At 35.7% G+C, this 27,949-nt stretch overlaps 1 protein-coding gene across 1 annotated transcript; it reads right to left on the minus strand.

Moving 5' to 3' along the window:
- Positions 1-2,288: 2,288 nt before the first annotated feature.
- LOC105950337 (uncharacterized) lies at positions 2,289-5,607 on the minus strand. The gene is made up of 2 exons (XM_088820896.1): positions 2,891-5,607; positions 2,289-2,810 (listed from the first exon to the last, which is right to left on the minus strand). Exons 1-2 carry the CDS (start codon positions 5,550-5,552, stop codon positions 2,473-2,475), a joined length of 3,000 nt encoding a protein of 999 aa, XP_088677022.1. The 5' UTR covers positions 5,553-5,607; the 3' UTR covers positions 2,289-2,472.
- Between the last annotated feature and the right edge of the window lie 22,342 nt (positions 5,608-27,949).

Below are 27,949 nucleotides of genomic sequence, written 5' to 3' on the forward strand. Positions count from 1 at the left end.
GGGGAGAGAGATGGGAGAGAGGTAGGTGATAAGAGGAGAGAAGATGGAGAGAGGAAAGATAGAAAAGTAAAAAAATATATAATAAAAAATTGGGTGTGAGAAATAATAAAGGGAATAGTTTATATATTTAAAAATTAATAATAAATAGAAGAGAATGTGTAAAATAAAAAAATATATATAGAAAATATATATTTAAAATATTAAAATTGATAAAATAATTAAAAAATAAAAAACCCGGGTCGAACCCGGTTGAACCGGTCCAACCGTGACCCGAATGCTATCCGGTTTTGTGGCCGGTCCGGTTCTGATAACATTGTTTTAATAACGCTTGAATGAAACTTTCAGAATTTTCAATTCAGTCCTTGCCAATTTCAAAAACGCCCTCTCTCCAAATAATCTCATCTAGGGATGGCAATTTAACCGCCCCGACCCTCCCCGAAATTTTCGGGTATTAGTTGCCCCGAGAAAAAAGGGACGGGTATGGGGGTTGAACTTTTTTTTTTACCGGGTACGGGTACGGGGACAGGTTTGCCTATACCCGCCCCGTACCCACCACACATTGTTTATATATATATATAATATATATTTGTTAATTATTATATTAAATATAAATAATTAAATAGTAGTAATATATTAAAATTACCTGCAAATGGGGATTTTTAGGTATATGTTATATAATTAAATATTAGTAATATAATCAAATATTGGTTTGTTTGTTGAAAGAAGCCTTTAAATTGTAAATGGATTGCATATTTATTTACTAAAAAAGAAAGAAAAAAAATAGATGGGGATTTTCACCCGTCCCGGTACCCGTGGGGATTTTATGGGGCGGGTATGAGGATTATTTTTATAAAGTTCGGCTACTCTGACGGGATGGGGATGGGAATTACAAAACCCGCCCCATTGCCATCCCTAATATTATCCCCGATGAAACTCTCTAACATTTTCACGCACATTACACACAAATGCTTCCCGACGGACGGCACCCCTTTTTCGGACATAGACTAGCATATATTTTTCTTCCAGCCACTTTTTCGACATTATTTTTTTTTTCGGGCGGAAATTTTCAACGGACCACTCCCTTCATGTTTCTCCAGCGAAAAACCGAAAAAATTATAAACCAACTAACACTCTGAGCTTCAGGCTCTTTCCTGTATCAAACCAAAACAAAAAGGATATTTTGCAAGATTTGAGATTTAAGTTTTTTCTTCGAACCCTGGAAAACCCAAAAATTCCAGAAAAATGCTCAGAGTATACACTATAATTTCAAAAAACTTCTTCGCTACAAAAGAAAACCCCGAAGGTCCATTCCTTTCCTTTCTTCTCGTGATATTCTGCTCCAAATTGGCTGACCTCGGTGAAGATGGTGGCGCACATAAGATGATTGATAGGGAAGAGAAGGTCGGGGTAGGGTACGCTACTGAAAGGGGAAGATCTCGAATGGTACCGATGGAATTTGATTGCTCCTACAAGGGCACTGTTTTGTTTTCCGGCGATTGAGTCGGCATTCTACTGATCAAGAAACTGCGGGATACATTTGGGGGCAGTGGAAAAGATGCATTGGAGAAGGAAGGTAAGTTTGGGTGTATTTTTTTTATGTATTATGGTAGTATAGTCATTTTGGCTAAGTCAACCGCCAAATGGTGAATACGAGGTGGTGTGCTATATAAAACGCAATATAAGGGGGTCATTGCTAATTTTTATAACACCGGGGGACTTTCGCCAATTAAGAATAACATAGGGGGGTTTGTCTATTAGCTCGTTTTTTGAGCATGAGAGGATTGAGTATGCGATGTCAAATAACCCGAGTTTGAATATTTTTGTTAACAATTTACAGGTCTAGTTCGTCATGCAATAACTAATCCATAATGGGTTTACAAATATACATCTTTTGTATGGTATGTCAGTTATTGCACGAAAGTGGAGATTTTTCCAGATCAGTGCACCTGTAAAATTGACGGATCTGTAGGACCTCAAGCGCTGTCAGTTGTCCTAAAACCATTTGGTGTCAGGAAAAAGGCGCAAACCCTAGTCTTATAGTGCATTGAACACACACAAGCGTCCACGACATTCGATTGTGAGCCGCTCATACCCGGGCCTCCCCACGTGGACAATTGTTGCTAAACTCGGACTAACAATCTCCACTTCAGCAATTGCTAATTCAACCCCTCTTAAAAGTTTTTGGTCAAGTCTCCTTATTGACTCATCATGTAATATATTCTCGAAGAGCAACCATAAATATATTGAATTGGTGCGTGAACTACAATATGCATGTGGGGCATGAATTGTTGAAAGTAAATAAAAGATTAATTTGACTTTTGATTTATTGAAAAAAAAAATTGTTGTTGTCCATCTCATCTTAATCCATGCATATATGAGAAAATCTAATCAGCAATATCTGAAATCAATGATTAAAATCTATACACAACAACATGAAACACAAGAAAACAAAGACTGTTTCTTCAGCTAAGATTATAACAATCTTCTAATCTTGCCCAATTCATTAACAACATCTGTCATCACCATCCTATCTCTCGGCGTTTCCTTTGAACACGACACTCCAATACTAAGAACCGAAGCCAAAAACTGCTCGATCTTACTATTATCCATGTCGTCCGAGCCAATTCGAATGAGAGGAGCCACAATTTCCATTACACGATCCGGCAATGCAGCACTAACGAAATTATGAAGATTGACATGCTCATTAAACGAGTCATCCGTCGGTCTTCTATTTGTAAAAATCTCCAAGACAAGTATACCGTAGCTATATATATCCCCTTTCGTCGAGACCAAGTTACTCATCCCATATTCTGCACATAAATTCGAAATAATTCATATTACGAATAACAAAGTTTTAATGAATAATAATGATAACTAATTGAATTCGTACCTGGTGGAACATATCCGAAAGTACCCTTTATCCCGATTGTGTTGCTACTCTCGTGCGTTGGAATTATGCTTGAAATAATCTTGGACAATCCAAAGTCACCGACAAAAGCCGTCATATCTTGATCCAAGAGAATGTTACTCGGCTTCAAATCGCCATGAACAATTACCGAATCAGTACCACAATGGAGATACTCGAGTGCTTGAGCAACATCAATCGCAATATCGAGCCTCTGAATAAAACAAAGGTTTCTATCTCTTGCATCGGATTCTTGTTCTTGTTCGTCATTGTAGTACAACCACTTATCTAAACTTCCGTTAGCCTTAAACTCATAGACAATCGCTTTGAAGTCGTTTCCTTGGAAGTCTATGCTTTCACAAACACTCAATATTTTCACGAGATTTCTGTGTCTTATCTCTCTAAGCGCATTGCATTCCGCCATGAAGCTCTTCGAAGCCCCTTTCACCATAAGATTTAGCACTTTCACAGCGATCGTTTTCAGCCCGTCGTCAAGAATGCCTTTGTAAACAGACCCAAAACTTCCGACACCTACTAGGCTAGTCTCGGCAAATCCGCCCGTTGCTTTAAGTAGATCGGAATATGAAAGCCTCAAGAAAGGGATGCCGGGCAATAATTCTGGAGAAGGCGGACTTTTGTTGGATGCTCTTCTTCGATGAAGAAAAACGACGACGAGGCACATAATTGCTGCAACTCCTACTATTAATGGGATCGCGATTTTGAGTGGAGTAGATAAGTTTTTCTTCTTCGAGGAAACCGATGAAGAAGTGCAAAGAGAAAGTTCCAACTCAGGAACTCCTCCACACAAGTCTTTGTTTCCTTGTATAGAAATTGCAGTCTTATTTTTAAACACTCCAGTCGTCGGCACTTGTCCTTGCAACATATTGAAAGAGAGATTCAATTGTTGGAGACGTAGAGTACCGAAGAAAAGTGGGATTGTCCCGGATAAATTATTCCGTGAAAGATCCAAATCGAGTAAGCCCGTTAAAGAACTTAGTCCCTGAGGTATTTGTCCTTCGAATAAATTACCCTGCAAGTAAAGTCGTTCCAAGCTAATGCACGTTCTTAAAGAGTTTGGAATAAGTCCGGACAATCTATTGTTGGAAAAATCTAAGCTTGCTAGGTTTCTCAGAGATCCAACTTCAACCGGAATCGAACCCGTAAACTCATTGTAAGACAGATCTAAGGAAATAGAAATCGAGGAAAGATTCATAAGCTCTTGGGGTATGAGGCCACTAAGATTATTACGTGAAAGATATAATCCTAGCAACTTAGAGCAGTTACCGATACTCTTAGGTATAGCCCCAGAAAAGTTGTTTCCTTGCATGTACAAATTAGTCAACAAGCTCAAGTTTCCGAATATGGATGGTATTTCGCCCGCGAATCTATTTTCTCCCAAGTAGAGAATACCCAAATTAGAAAGTTTCCCGATACTCAAAGGTAGAGGACCTTCAAGATTGTTGTTTTTAAGATACAAGTAAGTGAGACCAACAAGATTTCCTACACCATACGGGATTTTTCCATGTATTAATGTATGAGCAAGCCCTATATGATCAAGGTGGATCGAGAGATTGCCTACGGTTTCTGGTATTGAACCACTCAACGGATTTTGACTAAGATCAAGACCTTGTAAGTTTGTGCAATTTGTCAACGACGAAACAATCAAGCTAATATCATCTTCAATGTTGTTTTTCGCAGCGTACAAGAATTGTAATTGTGAAAGCCCTTCGAAACTTGGCAAGGGACCACTAAAGTGATTGAAAGGAAAATCTAACAATTGAAGAGAGGAAGCATTTGAGATTGAAACCGGAAAACGCCCGGTGAGTTGATTCCAAGCCATATAAAGGAGTAGTAAATTAGGGAGAGTGTGGCCTATAGTAGAGGGTATGGATCCATGAAGACCATTATTATTAATTGCAATACTCCTAATAGTAGATATATTGAAGAAACTTGGAGGAATGGTGCCTGTGAGATTGTTGTCACCCAAATTAAGAAGTCTTAGTTTCTGAAGTTGGCCCAAGGATTCGGGAATTTCTCCGTTCAAGTCGCAAGACCTTAAAGAAAGTTGTCTCAGAGATGTTAGGTTTCCGACATATTGAGGGATAGCTCCTGAAATTTTGTTGTCACCCAAGCCTAGAGCTTCTAGTTTCTCCAAAAAACGGATCCCCGGAGGTATGGGCCCGGTGAGGTTGTTGTCGATCAAGTTAAGATAAACTAGATTTTTCCATTGGGAAATATTTTCAGGCAATATTCTTCCCATGAAAGAATTGTTGCTAAATTCTATATACTCGAGTCGTCTTAAAAGGCCGATTTCTTGAGGAATTCGGCCATTGAAGCTATTGTTTTGGAGATTGATTTCTCTAAGGAATGAGAGATTACCTATATGAGGAGATAGTGATCCAGTCAAGCCTTGAGAATCCAACTTTATGCCAACAACTCTATCGGTGTGCTTACGACCGCATGTGATTCCGTCCCACGTGCAAAAGTTTGTAGTTCGATTCCATGAGTTTAGAGCTCCGTTTGGATCGACGTCTATAGCTTCTTTGAAAGCTAGCAATGAAAGTAAATCTGCTTGGTTACTTGGAGTTATAAGTAAGGCTGAAGAAGAAAAGATGAATAGAAAAAGAATGATGATGGAATTTGTCATAGTCTTTAGGAGAGATGATATTTTTCGGTCTCTAGACCTTATGTTTATTTTTCTAACTTATATATATATATATATATATATATATATATATATATATATATGTTTTATTGGTTTTACCAGAAATTGCCTAAGCATTTTGTGACTTATTCAAACTCAGAGCCGACATTGTTTATGTTAATTACAACATTCAACCCATGCTTTTTCCTAGTCAGAATACAAGTTGGTTTCCGTTTACCAAGTCTATATATAATTTGTTAGTTTAATAATTGTTTTACCAAGTCCTTGCCAAGTCAGTTATATCGAGGTAAATGGCAAAAAATATCCATGTGTAATTGCTAAATAGCAAAAAAAACCCTATGATAAATAAACTAGCAAAAATTCCCCTGTGAAATTCAGTCAAAGGAAAAAAAAATCCCTGCTGGTTGACTTTCGTGTGGCTCATTCCCTGATTTTTGGACGTGAAATGACGAAATTGTCCTTCAAACTGTATTTATACGTATGTATATATTTTATTTATAATTTGATTATTTAGAAATTAAAATATTATTAAAAAATTAGTAAACAATTAAATGGAAAAATTATAAAAAATTTGGTGTTCAAATTAAGGATATGTTTTATTAAATATAAAATAAACAAATACATAATAATGGAATTTAAGTTTTGTTTTGATGTATGGATAATTTAAAATATATACATATATTATTTGATAATAAAATAAAAATAAAACACCCCATTATATTTTTCAAATTAAGATATAACAAAAATAATTAATTAAAATATCTAAAAATATAGGAATTTACTAATTGCAAAACCCCTGGGGTATTTGTGTCTATTTAGATCAAGTCAACACTCAAATGAATAATGGGCCCAGTGTGTTATATAAATAATTTCATAGGGAGGGTTTTTGCTAGTTTATTTATCATGGAGAATTTTTTGTTATTTGAAGATTACACAGAGGTACTTTTTGCAGTTTACTCCAATTATATCTCCTAATTTCTAGAGATTAGTTTGTTACTGGAATCCTATGTTTGTATGCATGCCTATATATAAGACAACATATCAACACATAATAATATAGGGTTAATAATGGACAAGATGCCAATGACAAGGGCACTTAATTAAAAAAAAGGATATTCAATTTTTTTGTCTTTCAAATAATTCCAGCTCATTCAAACTTATTTACAAATAAGGAAAACAATTTTATATATACCAAAATCAGCCTGAATTCCTTGAAACTCAATTTAACTTCAATTTCATAATTTACACCCCAATTTAGCCCAATTTCACCAATTAACCAATTTTAATCTGCCACCGTCGGAGACCGCCGGTCTCCGGCATTGACTTTTTTTTCTGATTTTCTTTTCCAGCTGGTCAACCGCCGTTGACCACCGGTCTCCGGCGTTGAATTTTTTTTTTCTTTTCTTAAAAAAAATTATTTTGATTAATATTACTGTCTTGCCTGCTAAATTACTGTCTCCAATAGTAATTTAACCGTTAATTGACTGTTTTTTGTGAAACTTTGTTTTTTTAAAATAAATTATTATAATTAATTTTAATGTCTTGGTTGCTAAATTACTGTCTCCAACAGTAATTTAACTGTTAATTGACTTTTTTTTGATTATTTTATTTATTTAAAAAAAATTTAATTAATATTACTTTCTTGGCTGCTAAATTACAGTATCCAACAGTATTTTAACTGTCTGAGACAGTTATATTATTGTATTAATTAATTTTATCGTCTTGGCCTGCAATTTTTCAGTCTTCGACCGTAGTATTACTGTCTTCGACCGTAATATTATTGTCTCATGTAATAATATTATTGTTCGGGACATTAATATTATTAATATTACTGTTTTGGTATTCTATAGTATTGTCTTAGACAGTTAAATTACTGTTGGATAGTAATTTACCAGCCAAAACATTAATATTAATTAAAATAATTTTTTTAAGAAAAAAAATTTCCAAACAAAAAATAAATTTCACAAAAAAATAAGTCAACGCCGATGGTTGACAGCTGGAAAAATATTTCAGGAAAAAAAAAAGTCAACGCCGGAGAATCACCCGGTTAACGCAGGAATCTGGCCGGAAAAAAAAAAACTAGAAAAAAAATTATTTTCAAAAAATTATTAAATTGGGGGTTGATGTGATATATTTGTTTAAATCCGAAGTCAGTATGTAATATTGAGAAAATTAGAGTATAATGAAGGAAATTGATTATAATTATATTATGGAGAGTATTTTAGACAAAAAAACTTGAAAATGAGTTTATTTAAAACACTATTTTTTGTCTGGAACAATGTGCATTTAACTTGTTTATTTTGTCCATCTTTGTCATTTGTCGAATAATATATTCAATCAATTCGTAGCCAATTTCCTTTATTCTCTTTATTATATATTTTGCACCTTCTTGCCAAGTTATTGTTGACAGATGATGAAGTATTGGTCTTTCTTATGCCTTTTTTTCTATTCGCGAAGTCTCCATGGTGGAAATATAGACACCCTTAATTAAATATTAATATGTTGAAGAAATCGGGTGTAGCTTTTGATAACTGTTGACTTGGCCAGCAATATTTCAATTAGGGCAATGATAAAGATATTTTGTTGTTGACTTTCTTAGCTTACTGCATTTCTGACCCTCTACTATATTAAATTGTCAAAAAAATTCCTCTAAAATATTAATTAGCAAATACGTCCACATGCATATGACTAAAACACAAAGAAACAGAGTTTGTAAGAAGAAAAAAAGTTAAATAACATTTGATCCCCGGTGGTTACAAGCTTTTGTAGATGGTTGATTTGTGCTTGTAATATCAGCAAATAACCCCCTTATGATTGATAAGGATAGCTTGCGTTATTTTTTTCGTCAAAATTAACTATGCGTGTCAAACGTCAAAATACTATATTTTGCAGATGTGGTTGACACTTGGCAGTAATATTATTGTGTTTCTAGTAATTTTAAAATCAACCACGGCGGTAATATACAATAGTGGAAAAAATACATTTTATGTCCCTAAACTATACCACTAAAATGATTTTTGTCCTCAAACTTTTGCATCCACGAAATATATCCTCAAACATGCCACTTTTTAACAATTTGTGCTCGACCGTTAACTTTGCCAGTCAAGTTAAACGGAATGTCACATGTGGGCACACATGATATCGACCTGGTTGTTAAGATTCATCTGGCTTACACCCTATGTCGATTTCGCCGATTGAATATGACGTGGAGTGACACGTCATTCGCTCCCCCTATTTCAATTATGAAATCCTTGATTTCTCATTACCCCAATTTACCCTGAACCTGATCAGATAAACACTACCCTCGAATTCCCCGTAGAAATGCTCAAATTGAGGTGAAATTCGGCATCAATAAGATTGCCTAATCCTAATTTCGCAAATAATTGAACATTTGTGGAATTGAAGCATCACAAATCGACCAACAATCTCCAATTTTAGTAAGTTTTTTCAAATTAAGTTATTATCTTTGAACTTCGGTTTTGGGAATTTAGGATTTAATTTGTTATGGGTTTATGACTTTGAACTCCGTATGATTTCGAACAACAATGAAGACCTGATTGCAAATTTGGGAGTGTGTTTACGGGATTGAATTTTTTTTTCAGATTTGATGGCTAGGGTTTCGAGTGTGAAGAGTGAAGTGAAAATAGGGGATCTCGGAAATTTTGGAATTGGGTTTAGATCGATAGATTTGTGTGCGAGCTCAACATTTGACGGCCACGTCGGCATCACGTGCGCCCCACGTGACAATTTGACTGACAAAGTCAACGGCGGAACACAAATTGTTAAAAAGTGGCAAGTTTGAGGACATATTTCGTGAATGCAAAAGTTTGGGGACAAAATTTATTTTAGTTGTAATGTTTAGGGACATAAAATGTAATTTTCCCTACAATAGTAGATAGTAATATTATTAACAAAATAAAAGAAAAACAAAAAAATAATATTAATATGGTTGACAGTAAGTCAGTAATATTATTGTGTTTACAATAATATTATTGTCACCGGTTAATGGTGGGCTGAAGGAAAGAAAAAAAAAGTCAATGCCGGAAACCGGTGACATAAAAATAAAAATTCTGAGAAAAAAAATTTTAAAAAGAAAAGGCCAAAATTGGATTTTTTTAATCAAAATTGATGAAATTGAAGTTAAATTAGACTTACAATTAAAAATTAAATTTAAAGCATCGAGGGTAATTTTATCATTACATTAATTTTGTCTTTATTTACTACTACACATATTAAGGGATGAACTTATTTCCATAAAAAGTATACCACCTAAATCTAGAATAATAAATATAGTTGGCCAACGACCTCCTCACAAAAACCCATAAAACTTTATATTGTTTTTTTTTTTCCAAATTGAAAAGAATATAAATATAATTTACCCTATAAAATATTATTATATAGGTTTCACTAATTCTTTCAATTCCCATAATCCTGATAACTGACTATCAAAATTCACAAGAAGAACAAATCTTACTACTTACTCCCTCCTTCTCTCAATAGTAATGATTTTTGTTAGTTGCAACATATTAACACTAGTAGATAATTTGCTTATTACTACAAATTTTTTTCCTACAGTAAGAAACCGTAATAAAAGGTACTTTTTACTACGGAAGAATTTTTAAGTCGTAGTAAATACTAGAATTTACCGTAGCAAAAAAGTATTTGGTACGGCCATGTACCGTAACAAAGCTTTTGTCACGCCCGTATATGCTACGGGGCAAATTCGTAATAAATGCGTAGCAAGTACGTATTTGATACATTTTGCTACGGTTAATGATCGTAGTAGAAAGTTTTTTTTCTACTAGTGTAAGAAACTCAATAAATATGTATAGATAGTAACAAAAAGTATAGCAAATCAGTAAAATGCCCATGTCGTTAATTGATTTTAACTAATTATATTTCAATTAATTATGAGTGAGAAATGGCAAATTGAAAAAAATGCAATTAATGATTCATTGGTATAGTAAAATGACAAATAATTTGAAATATAAAAAAAAATTGGCAAAAGTGACAACTATTAACGAAAGGAGGGAGTAATTTCAAAAACCGTGACCTTCACAGTAACACTAAATTAATCAGAGACATTTACAATATATACTATACACAACAAAATGAAACACAAGAAACAAAAACAAAGACTCTGTTTCTTCACCTAAGATTATAACAATCTTCGAATCTTGCCCAATTCATTAACAAGATCTGTCATAACCATCCTATCTCTCGGCGTTTCCTTCGAACACGACACTCCAATACTAAGAACCGAAGCCAAAAAGTGCTCAATCTTACTATTATCCATGTTGTCCAAGCCTATTCGAACGAGACGATCCACAACTTCCATTACACGATCTGACAATATTGTGTGTTTTGTAAAATATAGTTGAGTTTGCATTTTTGTAGTTGTGATTTGTAACTTTTAGTAGTCGGTTCCTTAATTGACTATAGTTCATCATAGTCGATTTAATATGCTTCATAGACGATTAACATACGTGATATAGAAAAAAAATTAAAAACGAAAAAAAAAAAAAAAAAAATTAAAAAAAGTAAAAATAATAATAATATAAAAAAGAGAGAGAGAGAGAGACACGACTGATGAGTCATGGGGATAGCATGTAAGGTAGAGGACATAAATGGAAAAATAGGTGGCTGAAATTTGGAATGGATTTTTCTCAAATGGTGCAAAATAGGTTGGGCCTTTCTCTATTAAAAGAAGTATTGAGGGGTTATATCAAAGAGCTCGTATTTATATTAAGGGGTAATGGCAAATAGGCCCATGACAAGGGCACTTAATTAAAAGAGGGACATCCAACTTTTTTGTCTTTCAAATAAATCCAACCCATTCAAACTTATTTGCAAATAAGAAAAATCCTTTTATATATACCAAAATTACCCTCAATTCATTGAAACCCAATTCAACTCCAATTTCATGATTTACACCCCAATTTAGCCCAATTTCATCAATTAAACAATTTTAACCCTAATTTCAATTTTGACCCAAATTTTGACCCGCCACAACCGGAGACCGCCGGTCGCCGGCGTTGACTTTTTTTTTTTTTTTTTGAAAAACTTTTTTTTTCCTGAAATTTTTTTCCGGCCGGTCAACTGCCGTTGACCGCCGGGTCTCCGGCGTTTACTTTTGTTTTTTTTTTTTTTTATAATTTTGTTTTTATTTTTAAAATATTTTAATTAATATTACTGTCTTGGCTGCTAAATTACTGTCTTCGGCAGTTATTTAACTATCGGAGACAATAATTTAACTGTTAATTGACTTTTTTTTTTCTTCAAAAATATTTTAATTAATATTACTGTATTCGTTGCTAAATTACTGTCTCCAGCATTTATTTAACCGTTGGAAATAGTAATTTAACTGTTAATTGACTTTTTTATTCTTAAAACAAATATTTTAATTAATATTACTGTATTCGTTGCTAAATTAATGTCTCCATCAGTTATTTAACTGTCGGAGACAGTAATTTAACTGTTAATTGACTTTTTTTTTTTTCTTAAAAAAAATATTTTAATTAATATTACTGCCTTGGATGCTAAATTACTGTCTCCAACAGTAATTTAACTGTCTTAGACAATAATATTAATAATATTACTGTTCGGGAAAATAATATTCATAATATTACTCTCCCAAACAGTAATATTACTGTCTGAGACAATAATTTAGTAGCCAAAACAGTAATATTAATTAAAATATTTTTTTTCTAAGGAAAAAAATTCAAAAAAAAAAAAAAAAAAAGTCAACGCCGAGACCGGCGGTCAACGGTGGTTGACCGGGCGGAAAAAAATTTCAGGAAAAAAAACAAGTTTTCAAAAAAAAAAAAAAAAAAAAAAAGTCAACGCCGGAGACCGGCGGTCTCCGGCGGTCAACTGGCCGGAATCTGGCCGAAAAAAAATATTTCAGAAAAAAAATTATTTTCTGAAAAAAAAAGTTTTGGGGGTTAATGTGATATATTTGTTTAAATCCGGGGTCAATGTGTAATATTAAGGAAGTTAGAGCATAATGGGTGGAATTGATAAGAATTATATTATTGAGGGTATTTTAGACTAAAGACATGGGGATGGGTTTAATTGAGAGACTGTTTTTTTTGTGGACCAAAATGCATTTAAGTCCCATGTGATGGACATTTTTGCCATTCGCCCTTATATTAATTGTATGATTACTTTTTTTAATCTATGAGCATTTAAGTCCCATGTGATGGGCATTTACCTCTGTCATTTTTCACTCATAAAAAGTAGTAGTTTATTTTGCTCTATCCATTATGTAGCACAGAAACTTCAACTTCTTAACGTATTTGCCAGATAGACACCAGCCGGACACCTGATGGGCTATTTTGCAATTTTTGAAAAATTAGAAACATGTTTCAGTAGCAAATTCTCTTAAAATATATATAAACAGAATTTATATATGTTTACATAGCATATTTATACATATACCCCTGTACTTCTAATATTTACACATTTCCCCCATGTTTTCGTATCCCCATTTTTGCGACAAGCCGTTTTCCCGTGTCCGTTTCCCCATTTCTGTATCTCTCCGTTTTCATGTCCATGCTACATAGTTGTCCATTAATTTCCAAAATTTCTGAAATTATGAAAATATAGAAACTTTTGGAAATCCTAGTGAATTTTATAGATTTCATTTTTTTGGAATTGGTTGGAAGTAGTTTTGTACTAAGAAAAAGAAATAATTCCAAAAAAGACTAATTATGATCTGTTCAGTCCGACTTTCACCCCTAAGTATGATATTCTGATTATATGTTCGTATTCTTAAAAAAATCTCATTCGTTTGTTTCATAAACCTTTTGCTATACAACCATAATGTGAAAGTAAATTTGGTACATCATCAAACAAAAAAACAAATAGCAAGTCTATCGGACAGGCATAGGTGTTGAGATAGAAGGGTAAAACATCCATATCTCTAATTATTTTATTAAGTTTTCCAGCAATCTGATTGTGTGTGTGAGAGAGAGAGAGAGAGAGAGAGAGAGAGAGAGAGAGAGAGAGAGAGAGAGAGAGAGAGAGAGAGAGAGAGAGAGAGAGATCAGCATTTTGCTGAGTTCCTAAGAAGCAAATACAATTTTGTTTTCTTAATCAATCACATTTTCTCGTTTAATCTGTCCTTCTTAATAAACTCGACTGTTGAATAAACCTTTTTGCTACGATGTACACGAGATTGAGAAGACATTAAAAAGCTCTATTCATTTGCTACCGAGAAAGAAGAAAAACACAACTTCGAGTTTCGATAAGCAATTATTCAGCATATTATATTCAAGTGTGATTTAAGACAACAGATAACCAAATCTAGAATAGTAAATAATCGAATAATCTTGTTTATAATCATGCAAGACAAATTGAGGTCCAATTCCTTGAAAGAAAGAAAAATTAAAAATATTGGTTGACTAATTATATATATTCATGTGCATACCAATAAAAATCACCACGATTCCAATTAGGATCATATGCTAGTGAACTGCACGAAGGGCAAAGTCTATTGCCATTCAACAACCATCGAGCGTAGCAGTGCGAATGCAATGCATGGCCGCACGTACTCACCACCGATACTTCACACCCTATAAACGGGCCCCGCGAACAAATACCGCAAATACTTATCATTTTGCGAATCCACCATCGATATCTCCAACCCTAGTCCTCTTTAGCACTCGCAAAAAACCTACAAGATCAGAAACAAGATGGAACGGATACGGGGTCTCAAAATACGGGAACAAGTTTTCAGCTCTGAGGGCCCGCTGCCTAGCTGCAAAAACGGGCTCTCCGTTTTGCTGAACTCAGTTGCGTCAGTCACAAACTTGAATATTTCATTGTTAGTCATCCAATACTCCTTCAATCTTGAACAAATCATGCGATCGAATAGATAATAATTCCCATCGTGACGATGGATCACGGTATTTAGTAGCTCTGAGTCATTAAGTTCATCTTAAAAATCCAGAAAGTAATAAAAAATTAATCAAAAACCTCAACAGTAGAACGGCGGAATATAAAAGGGATTTGTCTTGATAAGTTAGAAACCTACGCATAGGTGTGCTATTCTCCGCGTCTCTATATATATATATGGGCTATTTGATAACGGGTTTTTGTGCATAAGTCTCCAACCAAGCATTTTTATTATTATAGGTTTAGGGTTATATCTCTTTCACCAATAGGCTTATCCCTTTAATATTTTTATAAATAAAGGAAACATTCATGTATATCTCAATATTACCATCAACCCTTTATACCCAATTCTTAATTGTAACATCAATTTAATCAATTTTGTCCACAAAAATCCAATTTTGACCACAAAAAATCAATTTTGACTTTTTTTTTAAGATCATATTTTAATATGCTCCAATTTCATACTTAACTTAATTTAATCTCAATTTGACCCAAAATTTAATCTCCGGCGTTGACTTTTTTTTTTCTTTTTTCTTATTTCTTTTCTTTTCTTCCTGATTTTTTCGCCGGTTTCCGGCATTGACCGGCGGTCACCGGCATTTACTTTCGTTAGTGTTTTCTTTGTTTGTTTTTTTCTTTTTACGACTGCCGCTAAACGTTGACTGTCATTGTGCTGTCACTGATAGTAAGTTAAGGTAATTATAATGTCAATGATAGTTAATTAACGTAATTGTACTGCCGTTGACAATACATTTATGTGATTGTTCTGCCGTTGACAGTAAATTAACGTTATATTATTATTTTTTATATTTTGTTATTTTTTTTTGTTTGATTTGTTGACAAGTCAACGTAATTATATTACTGTCGTTGACCGTAAAATAACTGTAAACACAATAATATTACTGTCAACAACATCAATATTATTATTTTTTTGGATTTTTTGTTTTGTTTGAGTTATTCACGGAGTAACGTAATAATATTACTGTATATTATTGTAATATTACTGTAAACACAATAATATTACTGTGGTTGACGGTAATATTACTGTTGTTATAGTAATATTGTTGTCAACCACATCAATATTATTATTTTGTTTGTAATTTTTTGTTTGTTTGAGTTACTCATGGAGTAACGTAATAATATTACTGTCTATTATTGTAATATTATTGTGGTTGACGGTAATATTATTGTTGTTATAGTAATATTACTGTCACTCACAGTAATATTATTTCTCTTGGTTTTTTTATTATGTTTACATTTGTTGAACGGTCAACATAGTAATATTACTCTATTACACAATAATAATGAGTTTTGCTGTGTTAATATTATTGTGCTAGAGATTAATATAGCAATATTACTGTGTTAAACTATAGTTTAGTTAATTTTACTGTGTTTAACAGTAATATAGTTAATATTACTGTCAATCACAGCAATATTGCTGTAAAAAAAAGTTACAGAAAGAAAGAAAAGAAGAAAAAAAATCGAAAAAGTCAACGCCAGAAAAAGGAGAAAAAATCCGGAAGAAAAAAACAATTGAAAAGTCAATGCCGAAATCCGGCGGGAAAATTGTTTTTTTGAAAAAAATATTTTTTTTGAAAAAAAAGTTTTGGGTCAAAATTGATTTGTGAAATTTGGGATCAAATTGAGGTTAAATTAAGTTAAGGATGAAATTGGAGCATATTAAAGTATGAGGGGTTATTTTAATCCTTTACAAAAGTCTGGACTATGTGTGAACTTATTGGTAAATGAGTTTTTTGTCTGAATCTCTTAATGAATAAGTACCCATTGATGGAATTATTTGTAATGACCACATTTGGTAAAGACCCTTCATGCCATTTTGACTTCTTAATAAATCCAACTAGTTGATATTTGCCATAAGTTCAATCACTACAAAATACCCTATATGCCCCAATTAACTATTTCAAGAAATTAAACAAAAATTATGTTAATAAATTTAAATATTGCTCCAAATCTACACCCAAATTTCCTCAAAAAATTATAGCCCCAAATGACGCTCCAGGATTTATGGTCCAAATAATGCTCCCAAATCAACTCGAAAAATCTCGTTTTTACTTCTTTTTTATTTTCGATTTTTTCTTAAGAACTGTGTGATTTTGTTTCTTAAAAAGTTTTTTTTTTCATTTTTTTAGTCTCGATTTTTTATTTTTTATACTTTTGTTTTTTAACGTTAAATTTAAAAAGATAACGTTTTTAACAAATTAAAATCCAAATACAAACTTACCAAAACTACTACGTGATTATATTATTCCGTTAAGAAAATCCACTATAAACGTATCGAAAATCATTATGTAATTAACAAATATATATATATATATATATATATATATATATATATATATATATATATATATATATATATATATATATATATATATATATATATATATATATATATATATATATATATATATATATATATATATATATATATATATATATATATATATATATATATATATATATATATATACTTATATTTTTTATGTGTGAAAAAAATATTTTTCTATTATAGGAAAAAAGTTTATTCTTCTATTGTTGAAAAAAATATATATTCAATTTATAATTTTAAAGCTTAGTTTAAAATATATACAATTTAAAAATCTTTATTTTATTCAAACAAAAATTATTTCATACATTTCTAACATTTGTTTTATACAAAAATACTTAGATATAAATTAATATTTTCAATACTTTATTGATGATGAAATTTAAATTAATAAATATTTATCTATATTATTTCATCAAAAATAAAAAAATTAAAAAACAAAGAGGGAAAAAAAGGTCGGGAAGTTGCCCCAAAAACCCATATTATTAAGGGCACAATATATATTCTCGCCTCGGGCTCCCAAATACGGCGGATCGGCCCCGGTCTCACCTTATACAATGCTCTATTTTAATGTGACCCATATATCCAGTCTTTTAATATTGATCAGGATATGGGGGCAACTTTGAGGCGTCACATGTAGCGTATCATCAACCCTTCTGATGACGTAAAAAATAAATCACCTAGTGTGTTGAAGCTGGGAGAGCAAAGTAGGTCACGTGCTCACGAGCTAGATAGTCCTGAGAACTTTAATTTACTCTAGGATCCTGCGAACAGAAAACACGTAATCTAAGCCGGGGGTTGATCCGGCGGAAACCCCTCCGACGCTCAAGTCAGACGTGGAGATAGTGGGTAAAATGAGGAGAGAATTCGAATAGAAGAATTGAGGGAATAATAATAACGTACCTTTATTAAATGAATTTAAGTTGTATTTATACTTTATTAATTGGGCCGAGATCAATTTATCAGGCCCAACTTTCTTTGGATGTGATTGGGCCTTCGTATAAATAGCTATTAAGTTGGGCCTGTGGCCCAGTAAATATGGGTCTATTGGGCTGGGCCAATAGGCATATCATTAAGCCCCCCACTCTCGAGTCGATGTGGGAGTGAATTGGGGTGAAGTGCCGGATCGTGTCGAGAGTAGAATTGTATTTCGTTCTTCGTGTTTGTGTCGTCGACGGAGGGATAATAATAATAATTTATTATTATTACTGTGTGTGCCGGAGTCGTGAGCGGATTTATATTTAAAGTGCATAAATATACAATTTTGCTTAGTAGTAAGTAAGTCCTTGTGGAATCAGTAGAGGAGAGTATCAAGAACCACGTCGAATAAATATGGGTGAGTAATCAAATTTATTCTTTTATATATCTTTCTCTTTTATTTTGCTCCATATACTTCGTTGTAGAAAAGAATATATTCTCTGGCTGAGGAGATCAGCCGATAAAATAATTATATGTCCCAAGTGGGGAAGGCGAAACAGTTGAAAATTATCTTGCGAAAGTCGATTGTAGAGACCGAGATGACATTTGGAACCATAGGGAAGGTGATTGGGTCGAGTTCCGGTAAAAAAATTGCACCGGAGAAAGAAACCGCGCGTTCCGATTGCACGCGATTAGGGTTATCCGGAGAAATTGTTGCGGAACCAGTAGAAGAAGCCGCGCGGCTCGAGGTTGTGAGAGGAGCCGCGCGGCTCGGCTCCGCGCGAAGTGAAGCCGCGCGATCGGTGTGTGTGGGTGAAGCCGGGCACGGAGCCCGGAGTGGGATGGAGAGAGAAGAGAGAGAGAAGGAGAGAGAAAAGGGGGTAGGTGGGGTTGTTGGGTATTGTTCACGTGGGGGCGGAGGAGAGAGAAGGTTAAAGGTGGGTGGGGTGGGTGGTGGTGGGGTTGGTAGGGGTAGGGAGGAGAGAGAGAGAGGAGGAGAGGGTAGGTGAGGCTGGTAGGGGTGGGGGTAGGCTGGAGAGAGAAAGAGAGGAGGAAGGGGGTAGGGGGGTAGGGCGGGGTGCATTGCGCGGGGGGGTACCCGCGCGACGCGCGGGAGGGGTGGTTTCAGACGCGCCCGCGCGTGGGGGCGCGTTGGGGGGCGCGTGCGGGCGCGTGGGAGGGCCGTTTTCGGCCGTTTTCGAGGGGCGTCCCCCCGTTTCTTCTCCGGATGATTTTTTGGCATCAAATGTTGGTATTCCTAATGTTGGTGATGATGTTGGTACTAGCAGGAGACGTATTCGGTCTCAATTTGTGGACTTTGGGAGTGATAGTGAAGAATCTCTTCAGTCGAATTCTGCGAACGAGTCCGAGGGATCCGAGGGATCCGAGAGTGATGTAAATCCGGATGGAGATGTGGGAGATGGTGATGATTGTTAAGTGTATATTTTTACACTTTATCATATCTTTTTATTTGAGCTTTTGGTGTGTTTTAACGATAATTGGTGCTTAAAAAGTTGATTTATTGTATTTTAGGTACAAATTGAAGAATTGGAAAAGTATGGGGTCAAAACTGCAATTTTGACGAAAATATGGGTCAAAAGTGAAAATATCAAAATTCTGAAGATTTAAAGCTGAGACCCCCGTCCCAGTTTTAGTGCAAATTGTGAGACCCCCGTCCGAGACTCCGAAATTGCGCAGTAAAGGAATTTTAATTGCACAAGGAAACTGCCTTCTTCCCCAAATTCTTCACCCTATATAAGACCAAGCCAAGCACACAATTGGGGATCCATCTTTTTACGCAATTTCGAGAGCAACAAAGCAATAACGAAGACGAAGAATTCGAAGACTCTAAGCATAGATTTATCGTTTATGACTTATTTTATTTGCGTTTTTCCTTTAATCATGAGTAGCTAATTTTCTTATTTCTAGGATTTTATTTGGAACCCTATGTGGGATTTATGAACCCAATTCTATGATTTTATGCAAGTTTTAATTCCGGATTATTTCTTCTGCTTGTTTTATTAAGTGCATGAACTTGATCAACTTATGTGCTTTTATGTTATTGTTAATCGCATGAATCGGAAGATCGGGTTAATAATTAGAACTGTGGTAGAAGAGCCTTTGTGGTATTAACATAGGAATATAGTTAATCTCTTAGGTAGCCATTATTGAGATTTGTGCTTAATGCTGTGTTCTAGAATTAATTGCATAGGAATATAGTAATTGAATCTAGAGTATTAGAATCGTAATACACGCGGAAGCGGGTTATGATTATTTTAGCATCTCAGGTTAATAATCCGGGTTAATTGCTTGCATGATTGAAGGAATTGGGGGAATAATAATCACATAGGGGGAAGAATAAAATCCTAGGCTTGTTTACTCTGATAAGTCTTCGTGCTTAATTTGTTTCTTACTTTTGCTTGCTTTTTTAATTTAGTTTAATTTAGTTAATTCTCTCTAAAATTCGACTGTGTAGGGTGGGCTTGATAATAATTGGTAGAATTTAGCGTCTAGGATTAGATAATTAAATATTCCCTGTGGGTTCGATATCCGGACTTAATTGTCCACTATATTACTTGTACGATACGTGCACTTGCGTGTAGGTTTTCGCCCAACAAGTTTTTGGCGCCGTTGCCTATGGGACGGCCGTCCCAAAAATAGGTGTAAATGTGGGACGGCCGTCCCACAACCAGTAAGAGCAAAAAAATGTCGGACGGCCGTCCGAAAATCAGCACAAAAACCGGGACGGCCGTCCGACTAGTTTTGGGGCGTTTTAACTTTAAAAAAATTAGATTTTCTCCCCCATTGTTTCCTAAACCCTCCTCTTTCCTTCTCTCAAACTCTCACACACAAAAGGAAGCTAGAGAATCAAACCAAATTCTCCAAAACCAACTCTTTCAAGGCACGCCCACAAGGTGTTCGATAATTTGCTCCAACCAAATTATGAGTTCGATTGTCAACCAATTCTCAACGAATCTATTCCAACCTCTCTCCCAACTTTTTTTTTTCCAACAAAAGAAGCCGCACGAGTGAATCTTCATCTTCTAAAGGCAAAGGAAAAGGCAAGAAAAGTGCCACCAAAACGACGATTCCTCTTCCAAAGCCGCTCCTCAAGCCCGAGACGACCCCGAAGCCTCAAGCTCCCGTGCCGATCGACGATTCCAAATGAAGATGGAGCGAGAGAGCTTTACGATGATGAGAAGCATGAGAGAGCTAGGGAGGAACACCCCGATCACATCGACTCCGACTAAATCAGGTGTTTTCTATCCTTGAACTTTGTGCTAATTTCGTTGAGGGCAACGAAAATTTTAAGTTTGGGGGTGAAAAACATGTTTTTGTGCTTATTTTTTGTTTTAGTTTGCATGCATTAGGTTTTATTCGTTTTTATTGTTTTTCTCGTTTTTCCGGAATATAAAAAAAAAAAAAAAAAAAAAAAAAAAAAATTGCTTGAGTCGAATGCATCGATGATTTATGATGATGAGAGATGATCAATGTTTGATGATGAGATTGCTTGTTTTGTGTGATAAGGATTTGATGTTTGTTTAGCTTTCGATTCAACGGGACTTAGAAGCGAATTATTGCTAGGAATCACATTTTGTGCATTGCTTTTGTTGAATGTTTTGTATTTTAAATTTGGAATTAATTTGTGCTAGATCATGCTATGTTCGGTTTTAAGACTCACCTTAGGAAATTTATGATACGAAGTATTGAGTAGTGAGTGATTTGGGATATGATTTGGGCCTTCTTTGAACCGTTTGAGCCTTTCAAGCCGACCTTTTTATCAAAATTATCCTTAGAACCTTGTTTTGAGCCTCGGAGAAAAGGTGTTCTTTCTTTTAGCCAATGTGTAAGGTAGAATAGGTGGAGATTCTTGAAAAAGTATCCCTTGGAGTTCGGTCGAAAAAAATTTTAAGGTCCTTCTTCTTCTTCGAAAAAAAAAAAAAAAAAAAAAATTGAAAAAAAAGGAAAAAGAAAAAAAAAAAGAGATAAATATATATGCTTCTATATATATATATTAAATAAAAAAAAAAAAAAAAAAAAAAAAAAAAAAAGAAAAAGAAGAAGAAGAGACTAGAAGGGAGAAATAAGGACTAGTTAGTGAATTATTTTTGAAAACTCGACCCCTTGCCTCAAAAGAAAAAGTGGAGACCTTTGAACTTTTGAGAATCGAGTTTACTAAAGTCCGTAGAGGTGAATTCATTGTTTCAAACGCCTATCTTTCAAATTTTGGCGTAATCACCTAAATTCAAGAAGAATAGCCACACATACCCATATTTCCTACCTCGAACCAAAGAGCCTAACAATTGAAAGCCACAAAGCCCCAATGATCCCAATAGCTTAATATTCGATATTAGTAGAGTAGAATAATTTGGTGAGTATTTGGAGTCAAGCATATGCATGTAAGTATAAATTTTTTCTATCTTTAATTTGCAAATATTGGATGCTTGAAGCAATTGTATGAATTGTGGTTTTTGGTAATGGTGAGTGACTAAGTGTTGTTGAATTTTGAGCTTGCGAATGCCTAAGAATTGTCATTATAATTACAAGTTCTGAAAACGTGAAGTTGGTCATTGATCTATGTGATGAGATGTTATCGTTGAGTTATTTGCTTGTAGGTAGATTTTGCTTGAGGACAAGCAAAAGTTCAAGTTTAGGGGTGTGTTAAGTGTATATTTTTACACTTTATCATATCTTTTTATTTGAGCTTTTGGTGTGTTTTAACGATAATTGGTGCTTAAAAAGTTGATTTATTGTATTTTAGGTACAAATTGAAGAATTGGAAAAGTATGGGGTCAAAACTGCAATTTTGGCGAAAATATGGGTCAAAAGTGAAAATATCAAAATTCTGAAGATTTAAAGCTGAGACCCCCGTCCCAGTTTTAGTGCAAATTGTGAGACCCCCGTCCGAGACTCCGAAATTGCGCAGTAAAGGAATTTTAATTGCACAAGGAAACTGCCTTCTTCCCCAAATTCTTCACCCTATATAAGACCAAGCCAAGCACACAATTGGGGATCCATCTTTTTACGCAATTTCGAGAGCAACAAAGCAATAACGAAGACGAAGAATTCGAAGACTCTAAGCATAGATTTATCGTTTATGACTTATTTTATTTGCGTTTTTCCTTTAATCATGAGTAGCTAATTTTCTTATTTCTAGGATTTTATTTGGAACCCTATGTGGGATTTATGAACCCAATTCTATGATTTTATGCAAGTTTTAATTCCGGATTATTTCTTCTGCTTGTTTTATTAAGTGCATGAACTTGATCAACTTATGTGCTTTTATGTTATTGTTAATCGCATGAATCGGAAGATCGGGTTAATAATTAGAACTGTGGTAGAAGAGCCTTTGTGGTATTAACATAGGAATATAGTTAATCTCTTAGGTAGCCATTATTGAGATTTGTGCTTAATGCTGTGTTCTAGAATTAATTGCATAGGAATATAGTAATTGAATCTAGAGTATTAGAATCATAATACACGCGGAAGCGGGTTATGATTATTTTAGCATCTCAGGTTAATAATCCGGGTTAATTGCTTGCATGATTGAAGGAATTGGGGGAATAATAATCACATAGGGGGAAGAATAAAATCCTAGGCTTGTTTACTCTGATAAGTCTTCGTGCTTAATTTGTTTCTTACTTTTGCTTGCTTTTTTAATTTAGTTTAATTTAGTTAATTCTCTCTAAAATTCGACTGTGTAGGGTGGGCTTGATAATAATTGGTAGAATTTAGCGTCTAGGATTAGATAATTAAATATTCCCTGTGGGTTCGATATCCGGACTTAATTGTCCACTATATTACTTGTACGATACGTGCACTTGCGTGTAGGTTTTCGCCCAACAATGATATTCCCCGAGAAGATGTCATCATAGATAAAAATAGAGGGAAGAAAATAAAACCACTTAATTTGAGTTTGGTGGACTATGATACTTCGTTAACCGAATCTCAATTCGGTATTCTTCGTCAGCTAGTTGGGGCTCCGAGGAATATTGAGATGCTCTTACCTAAAAAAGGTGAACGATTGTATGCACCCCCCGTAGGGTTCCATACCCAATACGTCGCGTATTTGACATGTTCCTCGCAGATTGTGCCTCACTCCACTCTTTTGAAGATATGTGAAGAATTTCGGGTAGGATATAGTCAATTAACACCGAACGTGATTCTGACGTTCGAAGCTTTTCGACAAAGAATGATCGAAGTAGGATTACCGATTAGTGTTGAGATGTTCAAAGCCTTGTTTACCCTACATCGTTCAAGTGATTTACCCTTCTTTTGCACACATCCTCGGGTTCCTTTAAAATTTTTGAAGAGCATTAACTTGAAGTGGGATAAATGGAGTACTTTATTTTTTTATGTAAGGGCTCCGACGTCCGATGTTCCCCTTGTTTGGAATCCGGTATGCGAATCTTTTAAGATAACGAAGAATATGAAGAAACGTATTAAGGAGTCGGGGTTGTGTGCTTTGGAGTTCGATCCGAGTTGTCTTATTCCAAAGGGTCAGGTGCCTACACCGTTGCGTGTAGTCTACATGTTTTATCCATATGTGCCTTATTTTGTGTTGTCTCTGCTATTCTATTTTATCCGTGAGTAAATGATTTTTTTTTTTTTTTTTAGATGGGTGTATTGATTTCGCGGCTCTTCGGAAGAAGGCTACTGGAGGTGCAAAAAAGCAAGCGAAGAGGGATCCTTTGAAGCAAGCGAAATCGAGTAGTAGCAAATCGCGCGAAGTGACCCGCGTGGAGGCTTCGCATGTGAGGGGAGATGATCGTAATCATAATGTTGAGGGGGAGGAGCTGGATCGAGCGGTTAATAATGGGAAGGATGAGTTGGTTGAGATCGAGTATGTGCCTGCACCGAAACGGCCTCGAGTGGATCCTGAGGTTTCTCATGTGCCTCCACGGGGTGCAGGCAAATGCCTGTTCACGTACGGGGTGAACCGAGAGGGAAAGGATTCTTTGTGGGATACGACCGATCATAGTATCGCGTTGAGGAAGACCGAGGATTTTGTTGGGGAGTATGACCGAAGTCGGATGTCGGGTAAAGGTCGTGCTCATATGCTTTCGCTGGCTGGAGGAGACATGTGTCGGGTAAATTTTTTTTTTTTTTTTTTTTTTTTTTTTGCGTTTTAAATTATAAGTTTCGATAATCTAATATTATCTGTTTGAATTTTGATATAGCTTATAGCTATATGGAGGTATCTTATGGAGCAGGAGGAGCAAGTCGAGAAAAACAATGATGAAGAGCGTGCTGGTTGGGAGGCAAGGGAGAAAGAGCTAAAGGCTCAGTTGGAGGCAGCGGAGTCCAAACTAGAAGTGGCCGAGACTTTGCTCATTCAGAGGACCGACGAATTGGAGATTAGTAGGAGCGAGACCGAGGCGAGTAAAATTGAGCTAACGAAACTAGATCGGTGTTATGATGAGCTGAAGGAGAAGTATGATGCCGAGAAGTTTACGGGGAAGAGGTTTTTGGCTTCCTCAGCTGGAGCTGCTTACAAGGAGTCGGTTATGTTAGAAGGGGAACGTCGTTTTCAGAAGAGTGAAGTCTGTCGAGCTATGATCGAAGAACGAGCAATAGCTGGGGTTTATGCTCCTTTGGTTAGGACGTGTCGTCAGTACTTACGCAAGGTAGGTGGTATTGACGAGAAGATTATTCGAGGCATGGAGGAGGACATTCCAGATGATGGAGAGGATATTGATGTCGAGTGTACTGAAATTGCCTCGGATGCGGAAGCGGATGACCGAACTACCGAAGCTACTTCTGCTCGTAAAGTGTAGTTTGGTGTGATGTTATGTTTATTTTCCTTAGAAAAAGACTTGGTTTTATTTTTATTTTTTTATTTTTATTGAGTGGGTATGCCCACTAGTATTTTTGCATGCTTCATGACTTGATATTTGTTCGCACCTTGAGACGTTGATTTTTCTATCAAAGTTATTGTTTCTTCTTATTTATTGATTTCGCACTAATGTTTTGCATATAGCATTGTTCGAGATATTCTTGATGAGGGGATCAGTCTCTCAAGATTTTTTTTATTTTTTGGGATCATGCCCTTTGTTTTGGACCTCGTAGGTCGGAGTATTGTTTAGTCCATGGCCACGTTTTAAATATGAAGACCCTGTAAATCAACATAGAAAGATTCAGATAATCCAGCTGGCCAGGCTATGTGGATTATCTTAATTTCTCTAAGTGTTTGTAGGGTTGGAATGAGATGAACCCGTTGTAACGGTTAAGTAATATATGAACAACAACTTTGATAGTAAAGTAGAAACTAGATTTAATCATTAATAGGGAATGCGAAATGTCATAAGCCTCCGTGAGGCGAAGTGAAATAAATCGTAAAAACAAATAAATCGAAATATCGAAAAGTAATCTATGTAACTATAAGAGTTTTATTCTTCTTCCACGTCTTCCTTGTGCTCATCCGTACTTGGTGTATGGGTAGTATGTCTACTGTCTTTGGTGTCTCTATGCCCAATATGGGGACTATCTATGTTTCTCGCATTCCGAGATACGAGATCAACTCATGAGTTGTGGCGAATTGCTGCGCGACCCTGCCCTTTGTGAGGTAGTACGGAGTATCTTCTCTCTCTGGGCGAGTGGTGGGCGGTCGGCATCCTTTCGTAATTGACTCCCAATCTCGTTATGGAGCCCCTTCTCGGGCTTTTAGAGACATTCTTGTAGGAGGAGAGACATGGAAGGTTGTGAAGCCTCAAGCGTAGAACCTTTTGAGATTCCCTATATTCCAGGTTCTGGGTATAGGGTGTCCGTCGAGGTTCTCGAGATGATATGCTCCATTGTTGACCAGTTGCGTAATTTTATATGGTCCTTCCCACTTCGGGTCGAGTTTACCGATTGGGCGTGAGGCTTCGGCTTTGCGGAGAACTAAATCCCCTATTTGGAAAGAGCGAGGGCGGACTTTGGAGTTATAAGCTTTCGCCATGCGACTCTTGTACATTTGCTGTCGGACGGAGGCAATCTCTCTTAGTTCGTCGACGAGATCGAGGTTAGCTCTCATTTCCTCTTCATTTGCCTCTTGTGAATAATTGATGACTCTCCAAGAGGGTTCGCCAATCTCGACGGGTGCCACAGCCTCTGTTCCGAAAGCTAGGTTAAATGGGGATTCTCCTGTTGCTGTTCGTGGGGTTGTTCGATATGCCCACAAAGCATTGGGTAATTCTTCAACCCACTTTCCCTTGGCACTTCCCAGCCTTGTCTTGAGATGTTGAAGTATTGTGCGATTGGTTACTTCCGTTTGACCATTTGCTTGGGGGTTAGCAACCGAAGTGAAGAATTGCTTAATAGATAAGCCAAGGCACCAACTCTTGACTTTGTCTCCACAAAATTGTGTTCCATTGTCCGAAATAATGGAACGGGGAATGCCGAAACGGCACACGATGTTCTTCCAAAGGAATTGGATGACGTCTTCTTCTCGAATGCGAGCTAAAGGTTCTGCTTCTACCCACTTGGTGAAGTAATCTACAGCTACAATGAGGAACTTGCGTCCTCCTGTTGCTGGTGGAAAAGGACCAACCAAGTCAACTCCCCATTGAGCGAAAGGTATGGGACTGTCAATCGGTTGCATCGGTGCTGCTGGGAGATGGAGGATGTTAGCGTGTTCTTGGCAAGGCTTGCATCTCCGCACTAGTTTTTTCGCATCTTCATGCATGGTGGGCCAATAGTAACCTTGTCTCAATATTTTGAGAGCTAAGTTTCTTCCACTTAAATGATTACCACAAATGCCTTCGTGTACTTCACGAAGCACATAGTCTGCTGCTGATGGGTTAAGGCATTTAAGATAGGGGAAGGAGAACCCTCGCTTGTAGAGATCTTCACCTATCATTAGGAAACGGGCCGCCCTTACCTTTATTTTCTTCGCTTGGGCGATGTCAGTCGGAAGTTCCCCGCTTTTGAGATAGTTTGTAATGGGGGTGATCCAACAAGGTTCGCTCTCTTCAGCGCAATTCACTTCGTCGGTGGAGACTATTTCTGGTTGGGAAGACGTGAGAAGGGTGATTTTCCGGCTTCCAATGCTTGCCATGGAACTTCCAAGTTTAGCTAACTTGTCTGCATCAATATTGTTGGCTCGTGGTACTTGCTTTATCTCGTAGCTATCCAATTTTGAGAGGAGGGTAAGTGCAAGAGCAAGGTACTTTGCCATGGATTCTTCTTTGGCTTCATAGTTCCCAAGGACTTGGTTGACCACTAACTGGGAGTC

Source organism: Erythranthe guttata, chromosome 7 (genome assembly GCF_056151865.1).
Source record: "Erythranthe guttata isolate IM_541 chromosome 7, IM_541, whole genome shotgun sequence".
NCBI lineage: Eukaryota > Viridiplantae > Streptophyta > Magnoliopsida > Lamiales > Phrymaceae > Erythranthe > Erythranthe guttata.

Bases quoted from the DNA above. Each gene is read 5' to 3' on its own strand.
- LOC105950337 (XM_088820896.1), bottom strand. From the start codon at position 5,552: ATGACAAATTCCATCATCATTCTTTTTCTATTCATCTTTTCTTCTTCA. The intron at 2,811-2,890 runs GTACGAATTCAA...ATTTATGTGCAG, and splicing joins TTTCGGATATGTTCCACCAG to AATATGGGATGAGTAACTTG.